This window comes from Melanotaenia boesemani, chromosome 16, assembly GCF_017639745.1.
Source record: "Melanotaenia boesemani isolate fMelBoe1 chromosome 16, fMelBoe1.pri, whole genome shotgun sequence".
Taxonomy (NCBI): Eukaryota; Metazoa; Chordata; class Actinopteri; order Atheriniformes; family Melanotaeniidae; genus Melanotaenia; species Melanotaenia boesemani.
In genome coordinates, this window is record NC_055697.1 from 8,781,974 (window position 1) to 8,807,139 (window position 25,166).

The window sequence follows — 25,166 nt, forward strand, 5'->3', positions numbered from 1 at the left end:
CACTGATGGCCACGATTGAGAGCCCTGGGAGGTCTTGAGTTATCTCAGATCTGGGCATTAAACACTTCACTCATCTATTTAGTGATTCCTGGCTTCAGGTTTTCTGAGCTGTGACTGGCTATGAGTTTATTGATCACTTCAACCCACTCTAGAAGGAAAAACACCTTTTTAAGTAGGCATCTATCTTTCCAGACATGGAGTGAATAAATTTGCACCTAGTTAGTGGAAATCATCATTTATTAAACGTGAACTGACACATTCCCCCACAGTTCCATTTGCAGGATGATTTTTCCAGAACCTTAAGGGTCCTGCTAATCTTTCCACACATTATTAATTTTTTTACTTAAGTTTGAAAGCACAAATGCTTAAATTTTTTTCATAACCATCCAGTATTATTGGCATTTGCTGCATACTAGATCCTATTATATAATCCTTTCCTCAACCTGACGATAGTAATGGTCCGGACTCCGATGCTCTTAGTTTTCCTGATTTAGTGTTCACCACATTGCCTGATAATATCCTCTGCTCTTGTGATCTGTCTCAGACTAACTATATTAAAGTGGAGGAAAGATTTAGGATGGATTTATGTTAATATTCTGAGTTTACTCTACCAGCAGAAGCAGGAGCAATTGTCTCTCAAGTAGCTCCATAACATGGCTCAAGAGTTGTCTACATGAATTACAGGTAGCCCTGAGGGACTTAATCGCTTTGTTTATGAGAGAACCAGTGTTACTGCGTCTGTTAATGTTAAACCTTGTTCCTCTACTTCTGCGTCTATCCATGATGTTTATGTGCTTAGATATTGTGAGCATATTGTATTAAAAGTATATTTTTGTTACATGACTTAATCTAGCGTTAGTACAATAGCATTATTAAGATGCAGTTTTAAACTGCACTACTTAATCTACCACAACACAATAATAAAACGAAAAAATAACAAATAAAAAATACAAAAAATAAAAAATACAACAATAATTTACAACCTCCAAATTGTACTCGACCATCTAAGACTTGTAGTGAATGCTAGAACCAGTGGTGACAAATCCAGTCAGTTTGATTTTCTAGTTTTTACATGCACTATTTGTTTAGCTGCAATTAAATGTTGCCTTTATCTTGTGTTTTAATATTTCTGTTGTGATTTGTGTGGGCCAATTTTTATGATTCTTAAGAATGAATAATACTCATATTTATATGCGCTTTCGTAGTCTTACCACTAGATGGCGATATAATGCTTTACTTGTTTATCTAAATGCTTTTCATATTTAATATTACCTGTTAGGAAAGGTAGGACCAGAAATCTGTTACAAAAGTTATTTTTACTAGTTTTTTTTGTGATAAGATGACAAACAACATTTAATATAATGATCATTGATTCTCACATGCTTTGAATGAACTGCTGAGAAAACCTCAGGGACTTTGAAAACAATCATTAAACAAAAATCCAACAAGAAAGTTGAGATTTTCAGTTAACAAAAGAGTACATTCTTTTTATTTCATCCAAATAAGTTGTCTCAGTGTCATATGTTATGAGATTTTGGCTTTTTGACACCAGAGCGAACTATCCAATGCTGCTCAGAACGCCCTGTGTTATTTATTGTTCCTGTTTGCATTGAAAGAGGAACTGATTATGAAAGTAACATTCATGAGATACCAGTAGGATCCATTCTGCTCCTCCTCTTTTAAATCTTAGCTCAACTGTTCTGTAACTGACTTTGAACCGGACAGTGCGAGGGTCAGAGCGCCAGAGAAACCTGAACAACATGGAAGAAACAGGAGGCAGACGGGCCGAGAAGAAAGTAGTTGCTGTGGTAGGCGGTGGTTTGGTAAGAACAGAAAATGAAAGTAAATTATTAATTCACTCCACGTGATGTCTTTTTATCTCATAGCTGCAAATGTGGTTACCATTTTCTTTTCTTTTCTTGTTTAGTTTGTTTTGTTTGCCATGGCAACCTGCTTCTTATTCAGGGATTAGTTTAACAAAGCAATATTCTTACACAGTCTGGTGAAAGAAGTATTTACATTAAAGTTCTGAGGATGAGTTCTCACACTGGAGCTTAATATTGTGCAACCACGAAATATTAGTGTAGCTATGTGAATGTGGTGATTTTGAATGTGTTTCTCTTTAATTCATAGGTTGGGTCACTTAATGCTTGTTTCTTTGCCAAAAGAGGCTTTGATGTGGAGGTCTTTGAAAGCAGGGAAGGTAGTATTCAAAGCTCTTTTCAGATTCTACTTTTCAAACCAAACAAAGCTGACATGTCTGTCTTCGAGAAATGGACTCACTTGTCAACTGCAATATTCCTGAATAGTATATAAAACTTTTAACGTAAATCTCTCCAGACCAAAAATTAATTGTGTGTGTTTTATCGGGCAGATATCCGGAAAGCCAAAATTGTGAAGGGGAGAAGCATCAACCTGGCCTTGTCTCACCGAGGCCGACAAGCTCTAAAACATGTTGGAATGGAGGAGAAGGTTTGCAGATTGAATGGATTTACTGTTAATAGGGTGGAGATTAGATAAGCTAGACCAGAGGGGCATTGTCCTTTCTAGCTTGTTTGTTGTGCTGAATAATGCATGTGGACAGAAATTGTAGATCATCCATTTTTCCTGGTATTGTTTAAAGTTAGTTACAACAAATATAGATAAATTCATATGAAAGCATTTTGTCTAGCAGATTTCTAACAATAAAATCTTAACTACATGACCATGCCTTAGGGAATCCACCACCCTGCTTTTTTCGGTTCCAGCCCAAGTTAAATTATTTTACAAGTTAGGTCAGCAGTTATTCCACATTTGCTGCCCTGGGTTTGTTAAGCAGGCCTTGGGGCTCTGCATCAGCCCTTTTCTTCACACTTGCATGACTTTTCAGCATGAGAAAATAAGGCCTGCTTTGCCAGGTTTGCATCAATGATCTCAAGGCCAGATGCATAAAAGCAGTGATAAGCAATCACAGCGCTTACTGCCTGTCTGTAGCGTGATGTCTTCTTTTCACTTTTTTTTTCAGCAAACACACTAATGTACCACTGCAAACCATATTATACAGATATATTCTAAATGACTGTACCTGTCTGTTTTAATATTTATAATGATCTATTTTTGTCTCAGATTGTCTCTCAGGGAATCCCAATGCATGCAAGAATGATCCATTCACTGAGTGGGAAACAGTCCCCAATCCCTTATGGCAAGAAAGGCCAGGTAACTTTCTCTTTGTGACATTTACTCTCCCTGCCAGCTGCAGAACTGCAGCCATTTTCTTGCTTCAAGCTACAGACATTTTGTGTAATTCTTCAAGTTTCTGTATTGTTTCTAAAACAAAGCCAACCAGTCTTGATAACACAGATTATTAACAAAAAAGTACATTTAAATTCTGACATAACACTGTAAAAACCAGCTGATCGCTATATATGTTGTCAATGATTGCTAATCAACAGCATTGACCATATTTCTTTCTACATTATTTGTTGCTGGGGGGGGGGGGGGGGGGGGGGGGGGGGGGGGGGGGGGGGGGGGGGGGGGGAGAGAGATTACATCTATGTTACAAGTATCTGTCTGTAAGCAAACATGCTGTAAGAATTGCATCATGCATACAAACACTGTCTTCAGATAAAATATTCATTCTGGTGTTTGCTAGACCTTGTATGTGTTTGACAGCAAGTCTGGGTTTTCTGCAGTCCAACTGTCACATAAATTATCTGGTGGTTAAGCTAAACAGCGGTTGGGATTACATTTTAAAATGTGGTTTTCTATGTGATGTCTTGTCTTAAAATCATTGTGATTATCCTGCTGCCTGTTGTGCTATGGCTCTTAATCTCATTAGGGGGTCCTTCAATGGTTTAATAAAACAAAAATATTAAAGTTGCGTAACATTTCACATCATAAACATAGGGAGAGAATTTGAACCCCAGAACCTTCCTGTCCCAGTTTTAAATTAATACACTCACAGTTCTGATTGAGAAATTGTGGCAAATTACAAATTGTTCTGCTTTCAGTACATCTTGTCTGTCGACCGTGCCAACCTGAACAAACAGCTACTAACAGGTAAGAAAGTTTAATAAGTCAGCAAAAAGAACTACAGCTCTGACTTTTCTTTCAGACCTTTCAGTAAATCTAATGGCAGTCTGTGTATATACATGATACAGAAACTGGATAATTGCTAATTCACTTTTGAATTTACTTCTGTGAAGAAGCCAGCATTCAGTGATGGCAAATTATAAAACATTTTTCTGCCCTTTACATGCAGCATACACTCAATAGCTGCAGAACTATGTCCTGCAGTTTAATGCTGTACACTGATATCATAAAACAGAATGCTCCCAAACAACATTAAATGATAAGACTGCAGTCTGTGCCATGATCTGTGAATTCAGGATGTAAACTGATTCAAGCATTGAAACTCTAAAAGTGTGAACTGCATTTTGCCAAAACGTCTCACAGCAGATTCTGCATTCATGTAGTGGATTTGAAGATGACTGCAGATAGGAGTGCAGTCTTCAAGCATTTTATGAAGCTGTTCCAGAAAGAGTGATAATCAGTTGAAAAGCTGAAAGAGTTCAACTTCCATCTAGTTCTTTTTATTCTTGTCAGTACTTCATATTTCACACTGCATTTTCATTTACTAAAAATATCCCACTGAATTAAATCAGTTAAAAAAAAGCACAAGTCATGTCTATCAGCACAAAATAATGATTTCATTTAGTGTAGTAACTGTTTCACTCGTAAGTATGAGGCCATGATGGTAGTTCTGAGGATTAAAACTTTGAGACTTACAGGCCAAAACAGGCTTTACAACAAAGTTCAGGGGGGCGACCTGGAGGCCGAGCAGACAGCAGGGTCAGTTCAGGAGGCCGGCCTGGGGACTGGACAGACCGGGGCAGAGTCTCCGGTGGTCGACCAGGAGGTCGAGAAGACTTGGGCCGGACCTCTGGGGGACGACCCGGAGGACGCGCAGACAACAGGGTTTCTGGCGGACGGGCAGGCTGGATCTCCGGAGGCTGAGCAGACGGATTCTCTGCAGGTTGAGCGGACGGATCTCCTGCAGGCTGAATCTCTAGAAGGTGGACTGACTGGGACTGACTTTCCGGAGAGCTAAACAGGCACCATAACGCAATGAGCCCTGGAACCAGAGAACATAGCATATCAATTGTCAAATTGTCAACCTCAGGCAGCGAAGTAGGAGCGATCTCCTCTGCGCCGGGGACCAGAAGAGGAAGAGGAGCATCTAGACCAGGGACCTCCTCAAGAACAGGGACCAGAAGAGGGAGAGGAGCGTCTAGACCAGGGACAGGGACCAGAAGAGAGGCGTCACCACCGTTGACCCCATCAGGGACAGGAACCAGAAGAGAGGCGTCACCACCGTTGACCCCCTCAGGGACAGGAAACAGAAGAGAGGCGTCACAACCTTTGACCCCCTCAGGAACAGGGACCAGAAGAGAGGCCTCGGAGGCCAGGACCTCGGAGCTGGCGTCGGACGCTGAACAACTGGAGTAGACCTGGGAGCCGGCGTGGGGTGCTGAGGCACTGGAGCTGGAGGTGACACTAGAGACGTGGGCCTGGGAGCTGGTGTGGGGTGCTGAGGCACTGGAGCAGGTGGCGAACCCGGAGACGTGGATGTCGGTGCTGGTGGCGGCACAGGAAACCAGGAGGATTTCCCCAAACCCTGCGACTTCCTTCTCGAGCGTCTTCTCTGTTTAGGTGGCTTTAGAGGAGTGCTCCAGTGGACACCCTCGGAGGTTGCATGAAGGGCGTCAAACGGGTCCCCGTTAATGGCTGCCAAATGAGTACACACAGGGGCATGCCATCTGGACCATCTGGGTGGAGGTGTCCTAAAAGCCAATCTGGTTCCCATGAAACACGACTGCTGGGAATAATCCAGTGGCTCTGGCTCTGGATCCAACCCACGGAGCCATCCCACCAGTTCACTGGAGGTAATGCTCACGGGAGGGCTCCACTCCCTGTGCCTCAACGGTCTCCTCCTCTGGGACCTTTTGGGAGGGAACTCCGGGAGCGGAGGATCTAGGTCCACACTGGTCGGAGAGCACTTAGCGGCCTCTCGGCTAAGATACTCAAAAAGGGTAATCCTACCACCTGCTGGGTCCATTTCTGGTCAGATCCTACTGTCATGGTCTGCGGTGGAGGTGAGGACCCAATTGCAGGCAGTCAGGGCAGGAGGCAGAACTCGGTGCAAGTAACAAGGTTTATTCTCTCAAAAGTCAGGACAGGGAACAAAACACGACAGGGATAAACTAACTATGTAACTATGTACCTCATATGACCACATAAAAGAACGTACAAGGATCTGACCAGGAGTGACTGAAAACCAAGGACATATATACACGGGGGGAGTAATGGGGAACAGGTGAAGTGGATGAGTAATTAAACCAGGTGTTCTAATGAGGCAGAAACAGATACCACAGAGCACACAAGGGAAAAACTAACTTAACATGACAAAACCAAAACCCCAAACCATGATTTTAAAGCAGAAACTAATGACAAAAACCAGAACTATAACCCAAAACTATAACTAGAAAACGAACATGACCCACACACAGGCTCATCCTCAATCTCCTCAAGCCCCAAGTGCAACAGGCCCAGGGCCCCCTACAGTTTGCCTATCGCGCAGGTGTGGGTGTGGAGGATGCTATTCTCTACCTCCTACACTGTGTCCAAGTTCATCTGGATAAGGGGAGGGGCACAGTGAGGATCCTCTTCTTGGATTTTTCAAGTGCCTTCAACACAATCCAGCCCCTGATGCTTCTGGACAAACTGAGGAAGATGCAGGTGGACCCCTGCTTGGTGTCCTGGATTGGTAACTACCTCACAGAGAGACCGCAGTATGTCAGGCTAAAGGACACCACATCTGACACTGTTATTAGCAGCACATGAGCAGCACAGAAGCACCCCAGGGGACGGTGCTGGCCCCCCCCCTCCTCACACTCTACACTTCTGTTACAACTCAGAACTGTGTCACATCCAGAAGTTTGCAGATGACACAGCCATCGTGGGGTGTATCAGGGATGATGGAGAGGACGAGTACAGGAATCTGGTCAGTGACTTTGTCACCTGGAGTCAGATGAACCATCTCCAGCTTAACACCTCAAAGACTAAGGAGCTGGTTATTGACTTCAGGAAGTCCAGCCCACAACCACGTCCAGTGACCATCAGGGACGACAAGGTGGAGATTGTAGACAACTACAGGTACCTCGGGTTGTGGCTGGATAACAAGCTGGACTGGACATGCTGTACAGATCACCTGTATAAGAAGGGCCAAAGCCGTCTGTACTTCCTGCGAAGATTGGGATCTTTTAACATCTGCAGGAAATTCCTGTGGATGTTCAATCAGTCTGTGGTGGCTAGCACGCTTTTTTATGCTGTTGTCTGCTGGGGGGGTAACATGACAAAAAGGTGTGCTAACAGGCTAGAAAAACTCATCAGGCGGGCGGGCTCTGTGGTTGGCATGAAGCTGGACTCCCTGGTGACAGTGGCAGAGAGGAGAACACTAAAAAAAACTACTGGCTATTGTGAATGATGCCAGTCACCCTCTGCACACTGTCATCAGTGCACAGAGAAGCCTGACCAGTAACAGGCTGCTCCTCCCCAAGAGTAGGACCAACCGGCTCAGAGACTCCTTTGTCCCCCGAGCCATCAAACTGTACAACTCTGCATTAGGCAGGAGGGGGAGAAGGAGGGGGGAGAGGGAGGTGTGCAGTCCGCCTGATACAACACATGCACAATAACCCATACAAACAGTTGCAATAACTTATACGTGCAACAGTGAACTGGGAATCTGTACCACCTCTACTGTGTGCAATGCTTGTTTATATTGTTTTATTTAACTTATCTTATTGTTATTATTGTTAAATTTATTGCATTCTGTTTGCCTCTATTTTGCTTTGTACCTGTATATATTGTGTCTTGTGCTTGTCCTGCTTTGCTGTTGGTGTTGTATTGCTGCTGGTACCCAAATTTCCCTGAGGACTCTCCGAAGGGATTAAAAAAGTATTTCTATTTTATTCTATTCTATTCTATTCTATTCTATTCTATTCTATTCTATTCTATTCTATTCTATTCTATGATCGTGACACTTCAGCTGAAAAAACTACAGTAACTACCTGTGTTTTATGTTAGTAACCAGCCCAGTGAGTATTTTTAAGTTGATAAACTAAAGAAATTGTCATAAGGAAAATACAGATTAGTGAGGAGCCTCATACTGCTTATGATGGAGAAGAAGATGGTACATTTTTGGAGTAGTCACAGCAGTACCTTCAAAGTACTCACACCGGTACTTGACAGAGGAAAGCACAGTTTCTTATCTTAAATTAACATATACAAATGTTTTCATTGCAATGTCCTGGTAGCTCCTTGCTGGAAGCTCATATAATCGCATATTAATGACATTTTTAATTGAATATCTAATGCGTTTAAATCGTGTTTGCCTGTAGACATCTTTTTGCTTACCAGTGAAACATACCCTCTTACTGTCATGTTCAGTCCTTCCGTCAATTTACAGTTCGTATATAAATATGTGTTCTCAGTATTTTATATGTTTAAAGGTTGCACAAAACTTTAATTCAAAGGAAGTTCCCTCCTGTCACTTGTCCTAATTTAGACTGTTTTCTAGCAAGCAGAGCTCCATCTTCTGCAGATGCTCCCTGTGTGTAAGCTTCTTGGCAGACTTTAAAGGGCCTAAGTGCATCAGGCAACATCAGGGAATGTGCTAGTTTTTTAGCTAGAAGGATTTTGCCTAATATTTAATGAGAAGCCTCAGTGTAGGTTTGGAGATAATGTGACAGCATGGCTCTGACTTTAATTAGATTGCCTGGACGTGCTGAAAGAGAGGCTGATTGTCATCGCTCTTATCAGGGCCAATCCAGGCTCCAACAGTAAACACTGAAATAAAGAGATTTTTGCAGTGTGACATCCCAAACATTGCTGTTCACAGAAGCAGCTACACTGACAGCTGTGTGATGTTATTCAGGAGATTCATGCTGATCAGCACAAGGTTGCTTCCTCTTGACTTTCTGTTAACACACTGAGTTATTACTCCATTTTATTAGCTTTATTCATGTTTCTTGAATATTTTAGTGAGATGTTTGTCTTATAAAAAGCGCTGGTGTTGCGTCATGCCAGCATCTGTGATATAATCTCTTTTTGTTATATCTCTCAAAGAGGCAGAGAAGTATTCAAACACAAAGCTGAACTTCGATCACAAACTGCAGAACTGGAACCCTGAAACAGGGCTAATGACCTTTGTCAGGTAAATAGTTACAGCTCTTACATATGTGCACCTAAACACACACAGGCTTAATAGAGAGGGGGAGCTGCTCATTTGGATTCTTTGGATTTATTGATCATGTTTCCTGTTCACTGTTGCGTGAAAAGAAACGTGGACTCGTGCATGTTAACTGCCTAGGGTCGGGGAAGGTGATAAACATGTTGTCTTTGAAGCTGCTGTGGGTGACTCTTAGTTACTTTATAATTGGCTGTCCTTAAATGTGACACACAATTTACAATCCAATTAACACAAAAACACCTCCAGGTCTTTTTGACTGTGGGGATTAGTGTACTTAGTTAATCACAGCATGCTTGAGCATTAACTCTGCTAAATTTGTTTTGAGTTCTCAAATTGAATTCAGTCTTATCTAAAATGTTAAATTATCCAGTTGATGCCCACGTTTGAATTTCTATTCAATTACATATTTACATGTTTAATAGTAACGAGGTAACATTTGGATTATATTGAATCTCTGCGGTTATGATTACAATAAACAAACTAAATCTTTAATGCACTTTAATTAAATATGGTTTTATGTGAGGGCTCCAAAACTCCTCCTGTGGTGCACCTTACACATCCAGGCTGCATCTCTTACCCTTTTCCTGTGTTTGAACAGTGGAAGCTCATATTTGCTGTATTATGTCCAGTTTGCACAACGTACTGATTGACATCTTCTCCAGTAGCTGTTACTTATTAGGAAATTCACAGATCACCATTAGCATGAACTAGATACCTCAATTCCTTAAATGGTACAATAATCTGCTTTAATGTTGTAAATCGAATAACATGCTAATGAGGAAATTTGAAATGAACATCCTAAGATGCAGGTAAAAGCATATAACAAATGGGCTGCCGTTCCTTGTGATGCTGTAATCAGGAAACCAGATATCATCAGATTTACTATGCACAAGCCAATTAAGAGATTCATGAGTTGTTGAGCACATTAAGTATTTCCATACACCTGCAACTTCTATGATGAAAGAAAGCTGTCATTGACAATAATAAATCCATTTACTAAATGTGTTAAACTGGTATTGAAGCACCAATCATTTTTAATTACCTGTTGCCTGTACACATCCGTTTGGAGGTGGAGCATGGATAATGAAGAGATGCTGCGGATGTGCAGGAACAATAAGCAGATGTATGTCAGGTTTAGACCAGTTTTTTAGGAATTACATTTAACAAATACAGCTACAGGTATACATGCTCAGAACTTGATGGGCGGACTTACAGATACATTTTTCTGTCATGATATTAGCAGCAGAGTGACCCTACAGACGGCATTCTGAGTGTCTCATTTGCATTCTTTGGATTGAGATCACCATCAAATGTTGATCACCCAATATTGTGGTTTATGATAGAAAATACTTTCTATTTTTTTTTATTTGGTAACAGTATTTTATTTTTGTAAATTTATTAGATATCAGTTAAACTACGGTAGGCATAAGCAGAAGAAACTACAGTCTTTAGTATGTTAGTATAAGTTAAGAACATGTATACGAAGAGTACTCTCTTGCTCCAGTATGCAAAAAATGCCAGTTAAGGGAACTTAGGGATGAAAAGAAATTGGATAATCAGTACAAAACCACCATATGAACATGCTCATATTTCATTTAGAGAACTGCTGTGTATGAGCAATATAGCCTCACAGAGCTGCTAGCATAATGCTAGACTACAGATGGAACAAAAATAGAATATAGAAAAGTACTGTATAGAGTTTTGCCTCCATCCTTATTAATCAGAAATAAAAATTGGTTTACATCATCCTTTTTTACTTAGAAAAGTTTTGGGAAATGACTTTGAGGCATGCATGTGGTCAAATAAGAAGTTGCATTTACCTAAATGCTAGTGAAAGGCGCAATAATGCCTCCAGTATCCTTGGATGTCCTGAACTATTGTCTGTATTTGAAAAGGAAATAATGCCATCCCACAAATATTTTTATGTAATTTGTTTTAGTAATATAATTGACAATTCCAATATACAAAGTCACAGTGGCATTTTTGACTGTTTAAGACATCCAACTATCAGCAAGGCGTTTGGAGGCAAGCCTTGCTGCCGATTCAACATCATTTTTGTGATTTTGATGGAACAATTTCTGTTATAAAATCAGATTTTCATAATACATTTATCCTTTTTTAAACATCTTTTTCTCTGCCATAAAGCTCTGCCATTACTTGTAAGAGTAATGTAAGAATAGTTTCTGTGTTTTTGTTTTGTACACATCGTTGCTGCCCTTTCTGACACACATTGTGTAATCTGATATATTACTATCCATTGGGGGAAGAATAATTAAATGAATTTCAATAAATTACTCACAGTAACATTACTCATTGATGTCTAGATAATTTTTTTGGTGCTGAAACAATCTGGCAGTGCTGAATATGATTATGCATTTTGCATGGATCATTAAAAATGAAGATGGGATGGCAAGAATATTTGCAGAGGTACTTAGCATTGATTTTTTAAAACACACCAGCATCCACCGATGTGTGAACAACCCCAAAGGTAAGATCAGTAAATCTTGGTACTATTATAGGAAATGTTTTACGAGATGCATATCAGACTGCATCAAGGGATGTTTGGATCTGTTAAGTTTTCAAAAGGTCATGAGCAGAATGGTGTGTTTACAAAAACCCTTTAAAAGTTGCACTGAGAAAACAGCAAGAGTAAATGTTCCTTTGCATTTTCGTTCTCCTTTGAACAAAAGTAATAAGAATCAATGTGTTTTTTTAACAAATGGTTGAGACATGGTTGACAGTTAATAATATAGTAACAATAGTGTAGAGGTCATGAGATTACAAACACTTACTTTTGGCTTTACATACCCAAAACATGTTGTAAAAACTGGTTTATTTCCACAAATTAGTAACAAAATTCAATATAATCTGAAAAATTTGCTTTATCAAATGGTGGAGCAGGCTATTAAAAGGATAACAGAAGCTGCCAACATCAGTGTGCACCTACTAAAAGTCAAATTACAATGAATTACCAAAAACTATGACCATTCAGTCATGATTTTAGACAAATACCACCATAAAAATGAAAGTAATTTATGTGATAACATGAAAAAAGCAATGATTTTAGTCAGCTAGTGCAGCGGAAATGATCAAATGGAAAAAAGTAAAGCTTAAAACATGCAGCTGTGTTATGGCAGGATTTAACCCGAGGCTAAAAGCCTAAGGGCTTTGCAATTATCACACTCTCTCATGCAGAGAAAGACTTTTTGCGAATGTGCTGTGTTAGCTGGGGTGACAGGTGTGAAGACAGTAGGACATCGCTTCCAGGAAGGCTAATGAAGTCCCAAAATGTTGCTCATTAAATTATTCAGTGCTGTTTTTTTCTTTTAAATAAATACCTTCAGGGTGTACATGAGGCCTGTCAAATCAACTCTGAGATTAATGACTGTCTTTAATGAAGGGAATTTGTTGCTGGTTTGGTCTTCAGGTCAGACGAATCTAGGGAGCAGATTCATGCAGACCTGATTGTAGGCTGTGATGGAGCTTTCTCTGCCATCCGCAAGCAGTTCCTTCGTCGCAGCCGCTTCAACTACAGCCAGACGTACATCCCTCACGGCTACATGGAGCTCACTATACCACCCATCAATGGAGAGGTCAGTCCTCTACAGTGGTTGTAAGCTTTTATGTTTAAGTTAATTCAGTTTCACTTTCTCTCTTTCATCTTCATCTCCAGTTCGCTATGAAACCTAATTATCTGCACATCTGGCCACGAAACACATTCATGATGATCGCCCTTCCCAACCTGGTGAGAGCAAATGATCTTTTCCTTCTGTTTTATGTTAATTAAACCATGTATGCTTATAACTGACTATTTTATAAAGAAGCACTAGTAATTACAGAAAGATAAAACCCTAACCAGTTCAGAAAAATTGAGGCCATATTGGACCTCTGGGGTGTCCTTATAGAGTTATCTAAGCCCTCCCCACAGCCAGTGGAGGCTTACTCATCAGAAACCATGGAGTGCAAAATGCCTTGGCTCCCTGAGGTTTATCCTACTTTTCAAACTACATTTGTGTCCTCCTTTTCACCTGTGTCTCATCCTGTCTTTGTTAGACCTTTCTCTATGTCTCATCTGTCCCCTCTAATCCTGCAATGATTTTTTTCTGCATGGCTGACTCAGCACAATGATTTGGCTCTCCACAGTGAGATCAGGTTAAAACAGCTACCGTTAGAGTGCATTCACGTTGTCACTTACTGGCTGAACTGACAGAAACACCTTAAGGCTGAGGAGAAAAAAAAAAAAAAAAAAGAAGAAGAAGAAGAAGGAAAGCATCCTTGCTGATGTGGATGCCATGGCAACAGTGACACTGCTAAAAGGTCCACTGGGTGTATTTTGCTTATGTTGATAGATGGCACCTGCTCAGATGGGAGAAAATGATATGCCCACAACCTCAGCTGACTTTCATCCATCACTGGTTGGAGTTTGGTGTTACATTTGAATTGATTGCATTAAAATGCATGCAATATACTGTGTCTTCATCACACCACATGATGTGTTTATATAATGTTGGTTGTTGCCTCATGTGGCATATGCATTTGGATTTCCTATTGCTATGAGTCTTAAATACACAGTGAAAAGAACTCTCAATGCCTGTAAAATGGTCCATTATAAACCCACAAAAATACATCAGAAATGTGGAAAGAACACAACAAGTGTCCAAATCAATAGTTTTTTACTTTCTGGATAAAAAAAAAAGAAAAGAAAAGAAAAGAAAAGAGCACACCAGAGAGCTCTGCAACATAAAAAGTTCTGGATGTCCATAGAAGACAGCAGTGGTCGATGAACAATGTAGGAGGAGGACATGTCGTTACCCAAGTCTATTATAAAAAAACAAAAGGACTTGTGAATGTGAACAAAAGCAAACGGTTTGCCAGAGGTTGTAAAACATTTCTATTCCTCAAGAAGTGAAAAGGTCACATAAGGCTTGGACAAAAAGCCTTCACATTTCTGGAACAGATTTTTTTTTATGTCTTCTTTTCTTTTTTGGACAGATGACGCTTTGACACCAACCTGTGTAGAACACAGTGTTAAGTGCAACCAGAATACACTAGGAGCTCAGACTTGGCCTAATGCAGCAAAGTTAATTGGAAACTGTATCACTGAGCAGTGACCCGTCATTCTCTGAGAAAACATCCTGAAGGTAAAAAATGTTAGCAAACTGGACAAATTAATCATTTTAAAATCAGGATGACAAAAACAAAGCAAGGCAATAGATGGGCTCCCAACTTCAGGTTGTAATTTTTCACAAAGAACTCGTTATTATTGTTCAATAAAAGGTTTATTTATGGTTGTTTTTTGTGATAAATGCAGCATAAAATTAAAAAGCTGCAATTCTTCAGATTTAGATGAAAATACCATCAGTTAAAGCTGAGCTGGTATTTTGAGTATGACTATAACTTGACTATGTCTTTCTTTGTAAACATCTAACATAATAAATAGCTTTAACTGTGATAAAATGTGTGATGGGCCATTTTTTTTAGGTTTATTTTTGAAGCGTTATATAAGTAAGTTGCTGTCCTGCTGCCTAGACATGGCATAAACACTTCGCCTGTGTAGCTGTCACACTAAATTAATTTGTGTAATGCAATCCAGTGCATCAAGGCAACAACTTGCTTCATTATCCAACTTGTACAATGAAAATTGAACAAGAAGGCTGAGCGCTCACCCTCAGAGTGGAAGCTAACATGCTTTGAAGCTTGTTGTCTGCAGCAGCAGTTTTAAGAAAGATAAAGTAAATTTATAAAGACAAAGTTTAAATTCTTAAATGAATTTATCTTGACTTATCTTTGGCTTTATAGCGATTATAAGTAGGCCACAATGTACCCACTGTAAAAATACTGCATTCTTTTGATGTAAACTAAACTATGAATTATGAAGCTAATTCCATGCAAAGGAGCAGAGTAATTAAATGTCAGTTTCTCAGTTTTGTGAGCAGACAGCTGGAATAAATCCTGAATACAAGGACAATAATGTCCTTTAGGTCCATAAATATGGAGACTAAGCAGACTGAGACTTGTCTCATAAATAAAATCATACCAACCTTTGAAATGATTTTGCTAAACATAATGGGCAACTCTATACATCCCAAAAACAAAAACCTTGAGTGTCTTCAGTCAGAGGCTGCTTCAGTTAAGACCAGTACACAATGCCATCCCTGCAGAAAATAACATTTATTTTCTAATTGCTATTTCTTTTTGTTATTATGTTTTTATTATTTATTTTGCATTAACATAATTTCAGTTTGGGATTGAAAAAGCATTGCTGAACTAAATTAAATAGAAGTAATTTGAACTGAATTCATCATAATCAAGGCAAGGCAAGGCAAGGCAGTTTATTTGTATAGCACATTTCATGTACAGGACAATTCAAAGTGCTTTTCATAAAACAAAGACATTACAGATATTTAGAATAGTAAAAGGCAACAACACAAAATCAACACATAATCACAATAAAATAATAAATTACATTAAAATGATTAAAAGCAAGATAAGTTAAAAAAGTTACCGTGCAGATTTCATGCATTGGCGCATGAGAAAAGAAATGTTTTTAACCTGGATTTAAAAATGTCTACAGTTGGGGAAAGTTTAATCTCCACTGGCAGGTTGTTCCATTTGTTTGCAGCATAACAGCAAAATGCTGCTTCTCCATGTTTAGTCTGGACTCTGGTCTGGACTAGTTGACCAGAGTCTTTGGATCTAAGAGCTCTGCTAGGTTTATATTCTCTGAACATATCACAGATGTATTCTGGGCCCAAACCATTCTGGGATTTGTAAACAAGCAGAAGGGTTTTAAAATCTATTCTGTGACTGACTGGAAGCCAGTGTAAAGATTTCAAAACTGGTGTGATGTGTTCAGATCTCTTAGTCCTGGTTAAAACTCTAGCAGCAGCGTTCTGGATGAGCTGCAGATGTTTAAGGCTCTTTTTAGGAAGTCCTGTTAAAAGACCATTACAGTAATCCAGTCTACTGGAGATGAATGCATGGATGAGTTTCTCTTGGTCTTTCTGGGAGACTAACCTTTTAATTCTGTTGATGTTTCTGAGCTGGTAAAAAGCTTCTTAGTGACAGCTTTGATGTGGCTGCTGAAATTCAGATCTGAGTTTATCAACACTCCCAGGTTATGAACTTGGTTGGCGATTTTAAGAGCCCGAGCCTCCAGGTGTTTGCCAATGCTGACCCTCTTCTCTTTGCTACCAAACAGAATAATTTCAGTTTGGTCTTCATTTAATTGTAGAAAATTCTCCCTCATCCAGGTGTTTATTTGCTCCAGACACTGACACATTAAGTCTATTGGACTGCAGTCATCTGGTGACCGAGACACATAAAGTTGTGTATCATCTGCATAACTTTGATAACTAATGCTATAGTTCTGTAATATTTTACCCAAAGGGAGCATATACAAGTTGAACAGAAGAGGTCCAAGGACTGACCCCTGGGGGACTCCACAAGTCATGGCCACTTGCTCGGATTCATAGCTGCCGATCGTAACAAAATAACTCCGGCCTTCTAAATAGGACCCGAACCAGTTAAGGACCGCTCCAGAAAGTCCAACCCAGTTTTCCAGCCTGTGCAACAGGATTCTGTGATCTACAGTATCAAACGCAGCACTGAGGGCCAACAGAATCAGGACTGATACTTGACCAGAATCAGTATTCAACCTAATGTCATTTAATACTTTGACCAGAGCTGTTTCAATGCTGTGATGAGGTCGGAAGCCGGACTGAAATTTATCAAGATTTCCACTTTCATTTAAAAAGTCATGAAGCTGGTGAAATACAACTTTTTCAATAATCTTGGAAATAAAAGAGAGGTTAGAGACAGGTCTATAGTTGTTCATTATAGAGGCGTCTAGAGTCCTTTTCTTTAGGAGTGGCTTAATAGCAGCTATCTTTAGTGACTTGGGAAAAATGCCTGATGCAAGCGAGCTGTTAACTATCAGTAGAAGATCACTTTCTACTGAGATAAAAACAGTTTTTAAAAAGTCGGATGGTATCATGTCCAGAGTGCATGTTGTTGATTTCAAATGCCAAACTGTTTCTTGTAGGACTTTTAAATTCACCATTTTAAATTGCGACATGACATCAGAATTATTTCCGGGCTTTAGACACAGACTAATTTTCTTGTTTGACTGTGTGGAATTAATATTTTGCCTAATTGTTTTAAATTTTTGGCTAAAAAAGTTTGCAAATTGGTTGCATTTCTCAGTATCAACTACTCCTATTTTTTTTCAACATAAGTACCATTTGAAACCAGTTGCAACTATACAGCCATTTGCATTTATATGGCACCTGTAGCCTTGATCAAATACATAAAACAATTAATAGATAGATAAATTACATGCATTTATAACCACATGCACAATGTGAATGTACATTGCCTTGGCGTTTGTGCAACAATATTAGTTAAAAAATTAATAATGTTTTGCATTTTCTGTTATAGATTTTGAACAACTAGAGAATTTACAACATTAATGAATGTGATAAGTTTATATTATTACTAATACTAGTGTTTTTGAATTCTTCTTCATCAACTATATCAGGATACTGTTAACACAGATGTGGTAGCTTGTGTTTGCTTTTATTTAAGGATGCAGAAAATACCAAAACCATAGAAAGCTCCAGAAGTCTATTATGGTTTTTAAACACCAGTGCTCCACTGCTTCTGAAGCAACGGGTTCTGAGGGTTAATCATGTAAAGCATCACTTGATCATGGGAACAGAAACATGTCACAATGTATTTTAGAACTAAAGTCACTGCACACTTTTATTATCTCCCAATTTAGGACAAGACATTTACCTGCACCCTCTTCATGCCCTTTGAAGAATTTGAGAAGATCACCACAGGAGATGAAGTCATTGAGTTTTTCCAAAATTACTTCCCCGACTCCATCCCGCTAATCGGAGTGTAAGTGACCTTCTCACTCCCCACCCCCTCGAGTCTCCTGTCAACCATCCATGTTTCCTCTTTTCTGCCCCTCTGCCTTTATCTTGTCATCCAGCCAGCAAAGGCATCCTCAAGAACACCTTAGTCCCATCAACTCCAGCCACGCCAGCCGTGGTCTGTGGAGTGTAAAATTGCAGACTAAGACTCGCATGGTTTTCTGCCCTGAGGTTTCAATTTGAGGTGAATCATATCTTGCGGGTGATGGAGGGATGCATGAGGTTTAGATGCTTGAGGCTTTTATTCACTCACCTCCTTCTTGTGATGATTTTATCCAGAGTGCGTGAGCATTAACAGCTGAATGCATTCTTTTATTCCTCTTTGTTTCTTTAAAAGAGAAAAACCAGGACAGATGGAGTAAGGTCATTTTAACATACTCAGATGCAGCAGATTCTTCTGTTGTAAGCAAAACAGGAGAGACTGTTTAGAAAAAGATATCAGATTAAATCACCTGCTCAAACTAAGTTTGTAATTGTTTTGTTTTTATTTGTGCTTTGCAGCGAAGCTCTCAAGAGAGATTACTTTCGACTGCCTGCACAGGCCATGGTGTCTGTTAAATGCTCCCCATATCACATTGGTGACAAATGTGTCCTCATGGGAGACGCAGCCCATGCTGTGGTGCCTTTTTACGGGCAGGGAATGAATGCTGTAAGTAACAGTAAATGGGGTAGAAGAAAAGGGAGAAGAGAATTAGATGGAGACTCAATCATCCATTTATGCTTTGTAGGGCTTTGAGGACTGCATTGTCTTCGATGAAATAATGGATCAGTTCAATGAGGATTTCAGTAAGTGCCTTTTAAAATGAACAAAAAGTAAAGATGAAGCAGAGAATGTGCTGAGTGTGCACAAGAAAATCATGTCGCTGCCTCTGTTTATCTGCCCAGGTGCTGTACTACCTGAGTATACCAGGGTCCGTGTTCCTGATGATCATGCAATCGCAGACCTGGCCATGTACAACTATGTTGAAGTAAGTCATATATCTTTTACATGCCCAATGAATTATATAGTTTACATGCAAAAAGGTAGAAAAGAGCAGATGCATTCTTTTTTTGCCAGATTTATAAAACCAATCTTACACCCCCCACCCCTCCAGTTAATAAGTTGCACATAAAAAAAACACGCCTGCTTCTATGCGTGCTTGCCTTTTTATTTTATTATGCACCATGATGGGCAGCTCAAGTAAAGAATTTCATTTCATTTAGTCATTTTCCAAATGACAAAATCAGACACCAATCAGTTCAGCAGAGAAAGAGAAAATCTCTTTCATGTTGTGCTCTTAGAACTGAATCATGACCAGAATCAAAGCAGCTGAATAAGTGATAGAAACATTGAGTTAGTATGTTTAAAGAAAAGAACCCTGCAGAGGAATTAAAATTAAAAGCACATCAGTCCACATCATCAAAACCACAGTGGTCCCACTTTCTCACACAACTCAAAAAGAATAGACCCATGTAACCTAAAGCAATGCATGAGCTGTTTATCATCTTCCAGGAGATCAAAACAATCTCAAATCGCTTGTTATTTCTTAAAGCCACATTACACTTAGATAAAATAAATGCCAAATTTCACTGGGGTGTTACCCTTAAAAGTACTGGGATTGTACCTTCAGTGGTAGGTACTTATTTATACCTTATAAAGCTCTGTATTTTATATCTGATTGATGTCCCTTCACTTAAAAGTAGAAAATGTTTCTCTCCTGCCACGGCCCCAAAGGAAGATAATGCTTTTTCTCTATCATACATTTACATGCAAATGAGGGAGCATGGGGTTCAGTGTCTTCCACAAAAACACTAACTGGCAGAAAAGCACTCTTCCTCCTGAGCTACCACCACGATCATGATACTAATGAGGGAAAAGTGAAACAAGTTAAAAACATTAGTAAAATGTGTGTTTAATCAAAGTGCATTCAAAATAAACATAGAATCAAATGCAATTATATAAATTTAAGAATAAATTTTACACTCTTTCATCTAGACTACACAGTTTTATAGATTTATTGAAATTTGCTTAGAATGTAAAGGAAATATAAAGTTTTAGCTTTTTTAATTCAACCATGTTTTCCCAACTCTCCTAATAATATTTGCTTATATTGTACCATAACATTTAGAAAAAACAGTACATACATTTAGTTCTTGGGAGCATAATTGTACCTTTCGGACCCTCAAATACGTAGATAGTTACTCTAAGGGTCCAGCTGTGAGCCCTAGTGGGTACAGAAGTCCAGATTGTGCCCGAGGCAACAGTTTTCCTTCCAGCATAGTCAGGTTATCCAACAGTGGCAGAGTAGCCATCTTTCTGCACAACCACCACTAACAGCTGCACTTGTAACATCCACATTTATATAACATTTTACCACAAAGCCTATAAAAGGAAATTAAATCTTAAAAAAGAAGTATAGTTATGTTAAGCAAGCCCAGCAAACATGTATGTTATCTTAAATGAAGGAGGCTTAATTTACTATAAGAAACACATTTGTCTTTAGAATGTAGGTCTCACCACACAAACTTCAGGTGGAAATACACGTTTTTACGTAAGAAAGGGAATGTACATTATATGTGTGTATTTATCAAATAGGTGTTGGACCACTAATGTTTTTATGTCATCTGGTTCACATGGTGTCACTGGATGTTTTAGCTGCTCTGGTTTTGGGTGGAGTTGGCTTTTCAGTAAAAAAAAATATTATCCAGTGATTTCTTGTAGAAGTATCATTATCCAGATGACTGGCAGTGACCACAAGCAGGATGTAGAAACTAAATTAAGAAATAGAAAAGATAAATCTATCTTTATAAAAATATCTTTATAAAAGAAAGAGAGAAAAGATAAATCTAAATGTCAAAAAAAAAAAAAAAAAAAAAATCTGAATAGAAAACAGTTTAACATTAATAAGGTGAGGTTAGTGCATGATAGATTATTTCTAAAGGCATTTCATATTCAAATTTCAGGGTAAAGAGGTTTGCAGTGACAGATTTCAGCACTTGCTGCAGCTCTCGGGCCCTCGGGCAGTTTGTTCCACTTGCTTGAAACATAAAAGCTAAAAGCTGCACCACTAAAGCATTTCACCCTTCCTCTCTGGAACAGTAAACAGAACCATGCCAAGTGGACCTGAAGGCCCGCAGTGATTCATATATGCCGGGAGCATGTGAGACACAACATGTTTTACTCCAAGACCAGGAGGTGCTTCATAAACAAGTGAAAGAATTTCATGATCAATACAGAAACTGAAAGGCAGCTGGTGTGTTGTCTGCCACAGGTCCTGGTACGCACTCGAGTATTGAAGCCTAGTTGGCATGAAAGCACGCATCACTGTGTCCATCACTCAGATAGAAACGTGCTCACACTTTAGAGCTGTGAGAGGAGGCAGATTTGGAAACAAACCCCTTAAATTAGATCCTGAACCAGGACATGGTTTCTGTTTGCTTAAAGGTGCAGTGTGTAACACAATCAAAGGTTAATGCCAGAAAAATTTTATATATCATGAAAAATTGTTTCCATTTTCATCTAGTCTTAGAATGTAGAATTGTCTTAGAATGAGCCATTCATGTCTATTAGTATTTTTACTACAGCGTCTCTGAATGAACTGAATGTGTGAAGTGAGAATCTTCTGAACTTTAAAACTGCAGTACCATCTTTGTTTGGTAGGTGCTACTGTTTGAGATAAGTAATGCCTTTAAAGTCACATAGAAGAAGACAGTACACATGTTTTGAAGTAGTTACCTGTAGTCCAGTCATCGATGCACCTGAGGCTCCTGGATCCACTCACAGATGAAAACATGTTTATGTCTGGAAGAATTTTGGCTGCTGACAGCCACCATCCATTCACAACCATGCTTGGCCTGTCAGTCTTGCCGCCAGTTTGTCTTTCTGAGCTGTTGAACTTAAGTGTGAATGAAGGAGACATGACAGTATGTTGGACAGATGCTTCACCTCACCAACACCTTTCTTATTTTACCCCCTAGATGCGAGCACACGTCAACTCCAAATGGTTCCTTTTCAGAAAGTATGTTGATAACGTCCTCCACTTCTTAATGCCAAAGGCAATAATCCCACTCTACACGATGGTGAGTGTGCAGCTAATAAAGAACACGTGTTTCGTCCACCCCAGAAATCAATGTTTTGATTTTGTCTCCAGGTGACTTTCACCAGGACCAGATACCATGTAGCTGTGGAGCGCTGGCACTGGCAAAACAAAGTAAAACCCTTCAGATAATGCTTTCTTTTTCTTTACGTCTTTTGTTTCACCTTACTTTCTTTTCCTACATTTGAACAGCTTAGTATTGTAATTCAAGACTCTTTTGAAGTGGCAGCATTATCAGTGTGTGAAAGACGGACGCTTCTTGCTAGGTAAACATTTTCCCCGTCAGAAACATTAGACAGCTCTGCAGCGTGGGGGAAATGTCTCCTACTCCTCATGCTGGGCTGAGGATAAGCCAGTTAGTCCTTGGCCTGTGCTGATGACTTCTGCACAAATGGTCAGAGACAGTAGGGAGTTTCACAGCAAACAAGCAAAGCTGCAAATACATTTCTACAACAACTCTTTACAATGATAATAAGCGTGATACTGAAATAGAGAAATTGAGATGTGAGGCAGGAAAGCAGGACAGTCTGTGTCTGTGCTAAGTGGAGTAAAAGTGTATTATAAGAAAAAATAAACCCAAAACTTTCTCTCAAAATGAACAAAACAGATCTATTTATCACCTTCTGATTAAGTTAAATTGGCTAGTCGATATATCCGGTCGTTTTTAAGAGGGATTGCCAAGAAATTTATTTTAAACATCCACGGTCCGCAGAGGATGGTTAAGTTAAGGAGGTGTAGCAAGAAAAAATTCATTATGAGTTGATAAAATTAAAAAACTTTTTCTAAAAAGACCTTTAGCCTTGTTCAAACTTCCCTTTTTAAAAAGAGAGGAAATAATGCAGTCTGTTTGAATATAAAAATAGTTTTCACAGCCATTTTAATTGGGACAGGTGTTGTTAATTGAAAGTGGACAGGAAGCTGCGTGAGAGCAGCATGGCGATTTTTCAGATCACACCTCATCATAATGGACACGAAGTCTTCACTCCTTTCCAAGAAACAATTTGGAAATAAAAACAGGAGCTAACCGTGGCTGATTTATTAAATAATCAAGTTTTTAAGAGGATGATGATTAGTTTGAATGATTAGCTCATTATGAAATAACTGGAAGGCCTTTTTAATAATAATAATAATAATAATAATAATAATGATAATAATAATAATTATAAGTTCCTAAATTGAAAAAGGTCTCTCTCTTGTCTATGGTATAATGTACAAGAGGAGAAAAAAGGGCTTTTATAACCATCTCACACATGGTCAGTAGTAAAACAGTTAGAGGCACAAATGATGTCTTACTGAAAACTAAATTCCGAAGCAGTTGTTTTTTTTCCTATTTGGGGTTTTTTAAGATGGAGGAAATGACCATGGGTAATTAAAAATCCACTAAGGTAAATTATTGAAAGAAATATATATAGTTAATAATTTAAACTTTTTTTTACTAAGTGAGCTTTCTGTACTAAAACATCTAATATTGTTGTGTCTGGCCTTTGCAGAGATAATGTTCACACATCATACTATGATTTGATTTAGAGCCACAGCTACATCATTTCTGAGGGATCTTCATGTTCAGCCTGAAAATGCATACACTGCTTACAGAACTGAATCAAGCCAATTATGTTTTAATTCTCTGGTTTTCCACCCAGGTGATAAACTACAGCCTGCTGCTCGGTGCTGCGGGAGCTGTTGTCGGAGGCTCCTACCTGCTCATTAAAAATCCTCCAGATATGAACAAGCTCGTCTCCCCCGCTGAGAAGATGTGGAACAAGCTTGTGTCTCTTAAGACCCCTTGAGTACTGGCACCTTCTCAGACCTGATAGACAGGTGCAGTGACTGCAGCATCCAACATGAGAATGAGCTTTAATTAGATTTTGATTAAATCATCAGGTTCACAGTAAACGCTCTGCAGGGGAATTATGCTCTGTAATAATGACTGCATTAACTTATACCAGTGATGGATGGTACGATTTGACAACTTTTCATCAGTGTTGAAGCAATAATGGTTAAACTCAGGGAGTCTGGTGGTGGAGTTTTGATTAGATTGCTTGAAAAGGTTTTCATGTAAAAAAAAAAAAGATGTCAGTATTAAACTCTTAGACAGGGTCTTAGGTACCTGTGTGAGCTTTTATAGCTGCTTGTACTGTCTATGCAAATAAATGTTACCTCTCATCAAAGTTACTGTGAGATTTTTCTCTTTGGCTTTGTTTTTCTAAACAATACTGTATCTATACTGTAAGACTTTGTTTTGATGTAAAGCTGCAGTAATTTGGATTGGGAGGTCATGGGGGTTATATTTCATTACCTTACACAGAAATAACAGAGAATATTTTTTGTAAACAATTGTCTATTCATGCATGTATTTTTTACAACCAGAAGTGCAAGTTTAAAGTTCCCTTTCTTTTCAGATCTGTGCTTCTGAGAGCTCCAGTATATTTGCCCTCTGTTGTTTGCTGATAAGCACACATAATATGGGTAGCATTAGAACTATTAAGTAGCTTTTAGACTATTTATTTATTTATGTAAAGCTTTTTGACTCAAAACATTTCTGAAAACCGTAACATGATGCTTACTCACTCTGTGGTAAAAGGCCAAGTATCAAATATACACCCACCAGTCACTTTATTAGGTCCACGTGTTCAATTGATTGTTAACACAAATAATTTATCAGACAATCACGCGGCAGCAGCTCAGTACAATTCAGCATATGAACATGGTCAAGATGACTTGAATAAATTTTAAAGTGAGTATCAGAATGAGGAATATAGAGAATTTAACCTTCTAAAACCTGGGGTCCTCCAATCGGGGGACTTTGAGAATCGATGGTGCCAAACTGTGACTAAATGGTCATTTTTGAGGCCTCATCTAACC

General features: G+C 39.0%; 1 protein-coding gene across 1 annotated transcript; it reads left to right on the forward strand.

Moving 5' to 3' along the window:
* The first annotated feature begins 1,544 nt into the window (after window positions 1-1,544).
* Window positions 1,545-24,472, forward strand: LOC121655135 (kynurenine 3-monooxygenase-like). Its single transcript, XM_042009580.1, has 15 exons — window positions 1,545-1,823; window positions 2,134-2,203; window positions 2,375-2,472; window positions 3,106-3,195; window positions 3,990-4,038; window positions 9,166-9,253; window positions 12,717-12,882; window positions 12,963-13,034; window positions 18,072-18,193; window positions 18,730-18,877; window positions 18,957-19,014; window positions 19,114-19,196; window positions 22,186-22,287; window positions 22,359-22,418; window positions 23,945-24,472. The coding sequence occupies exons 1-15, from the start codon at window positions 1,761-1,763 to the stop codon at window positions 24,089-24,091; spliced, it is 1,416 nt and encodes a 471-aa protein (XP_041865514.1). The 5' UTR covers window positions 1,545-1,760; the 3' UTR covers window positions 24,092-24,472.
* Window positions 24,473-25,166: the final 694 nt, after the last annotated feature.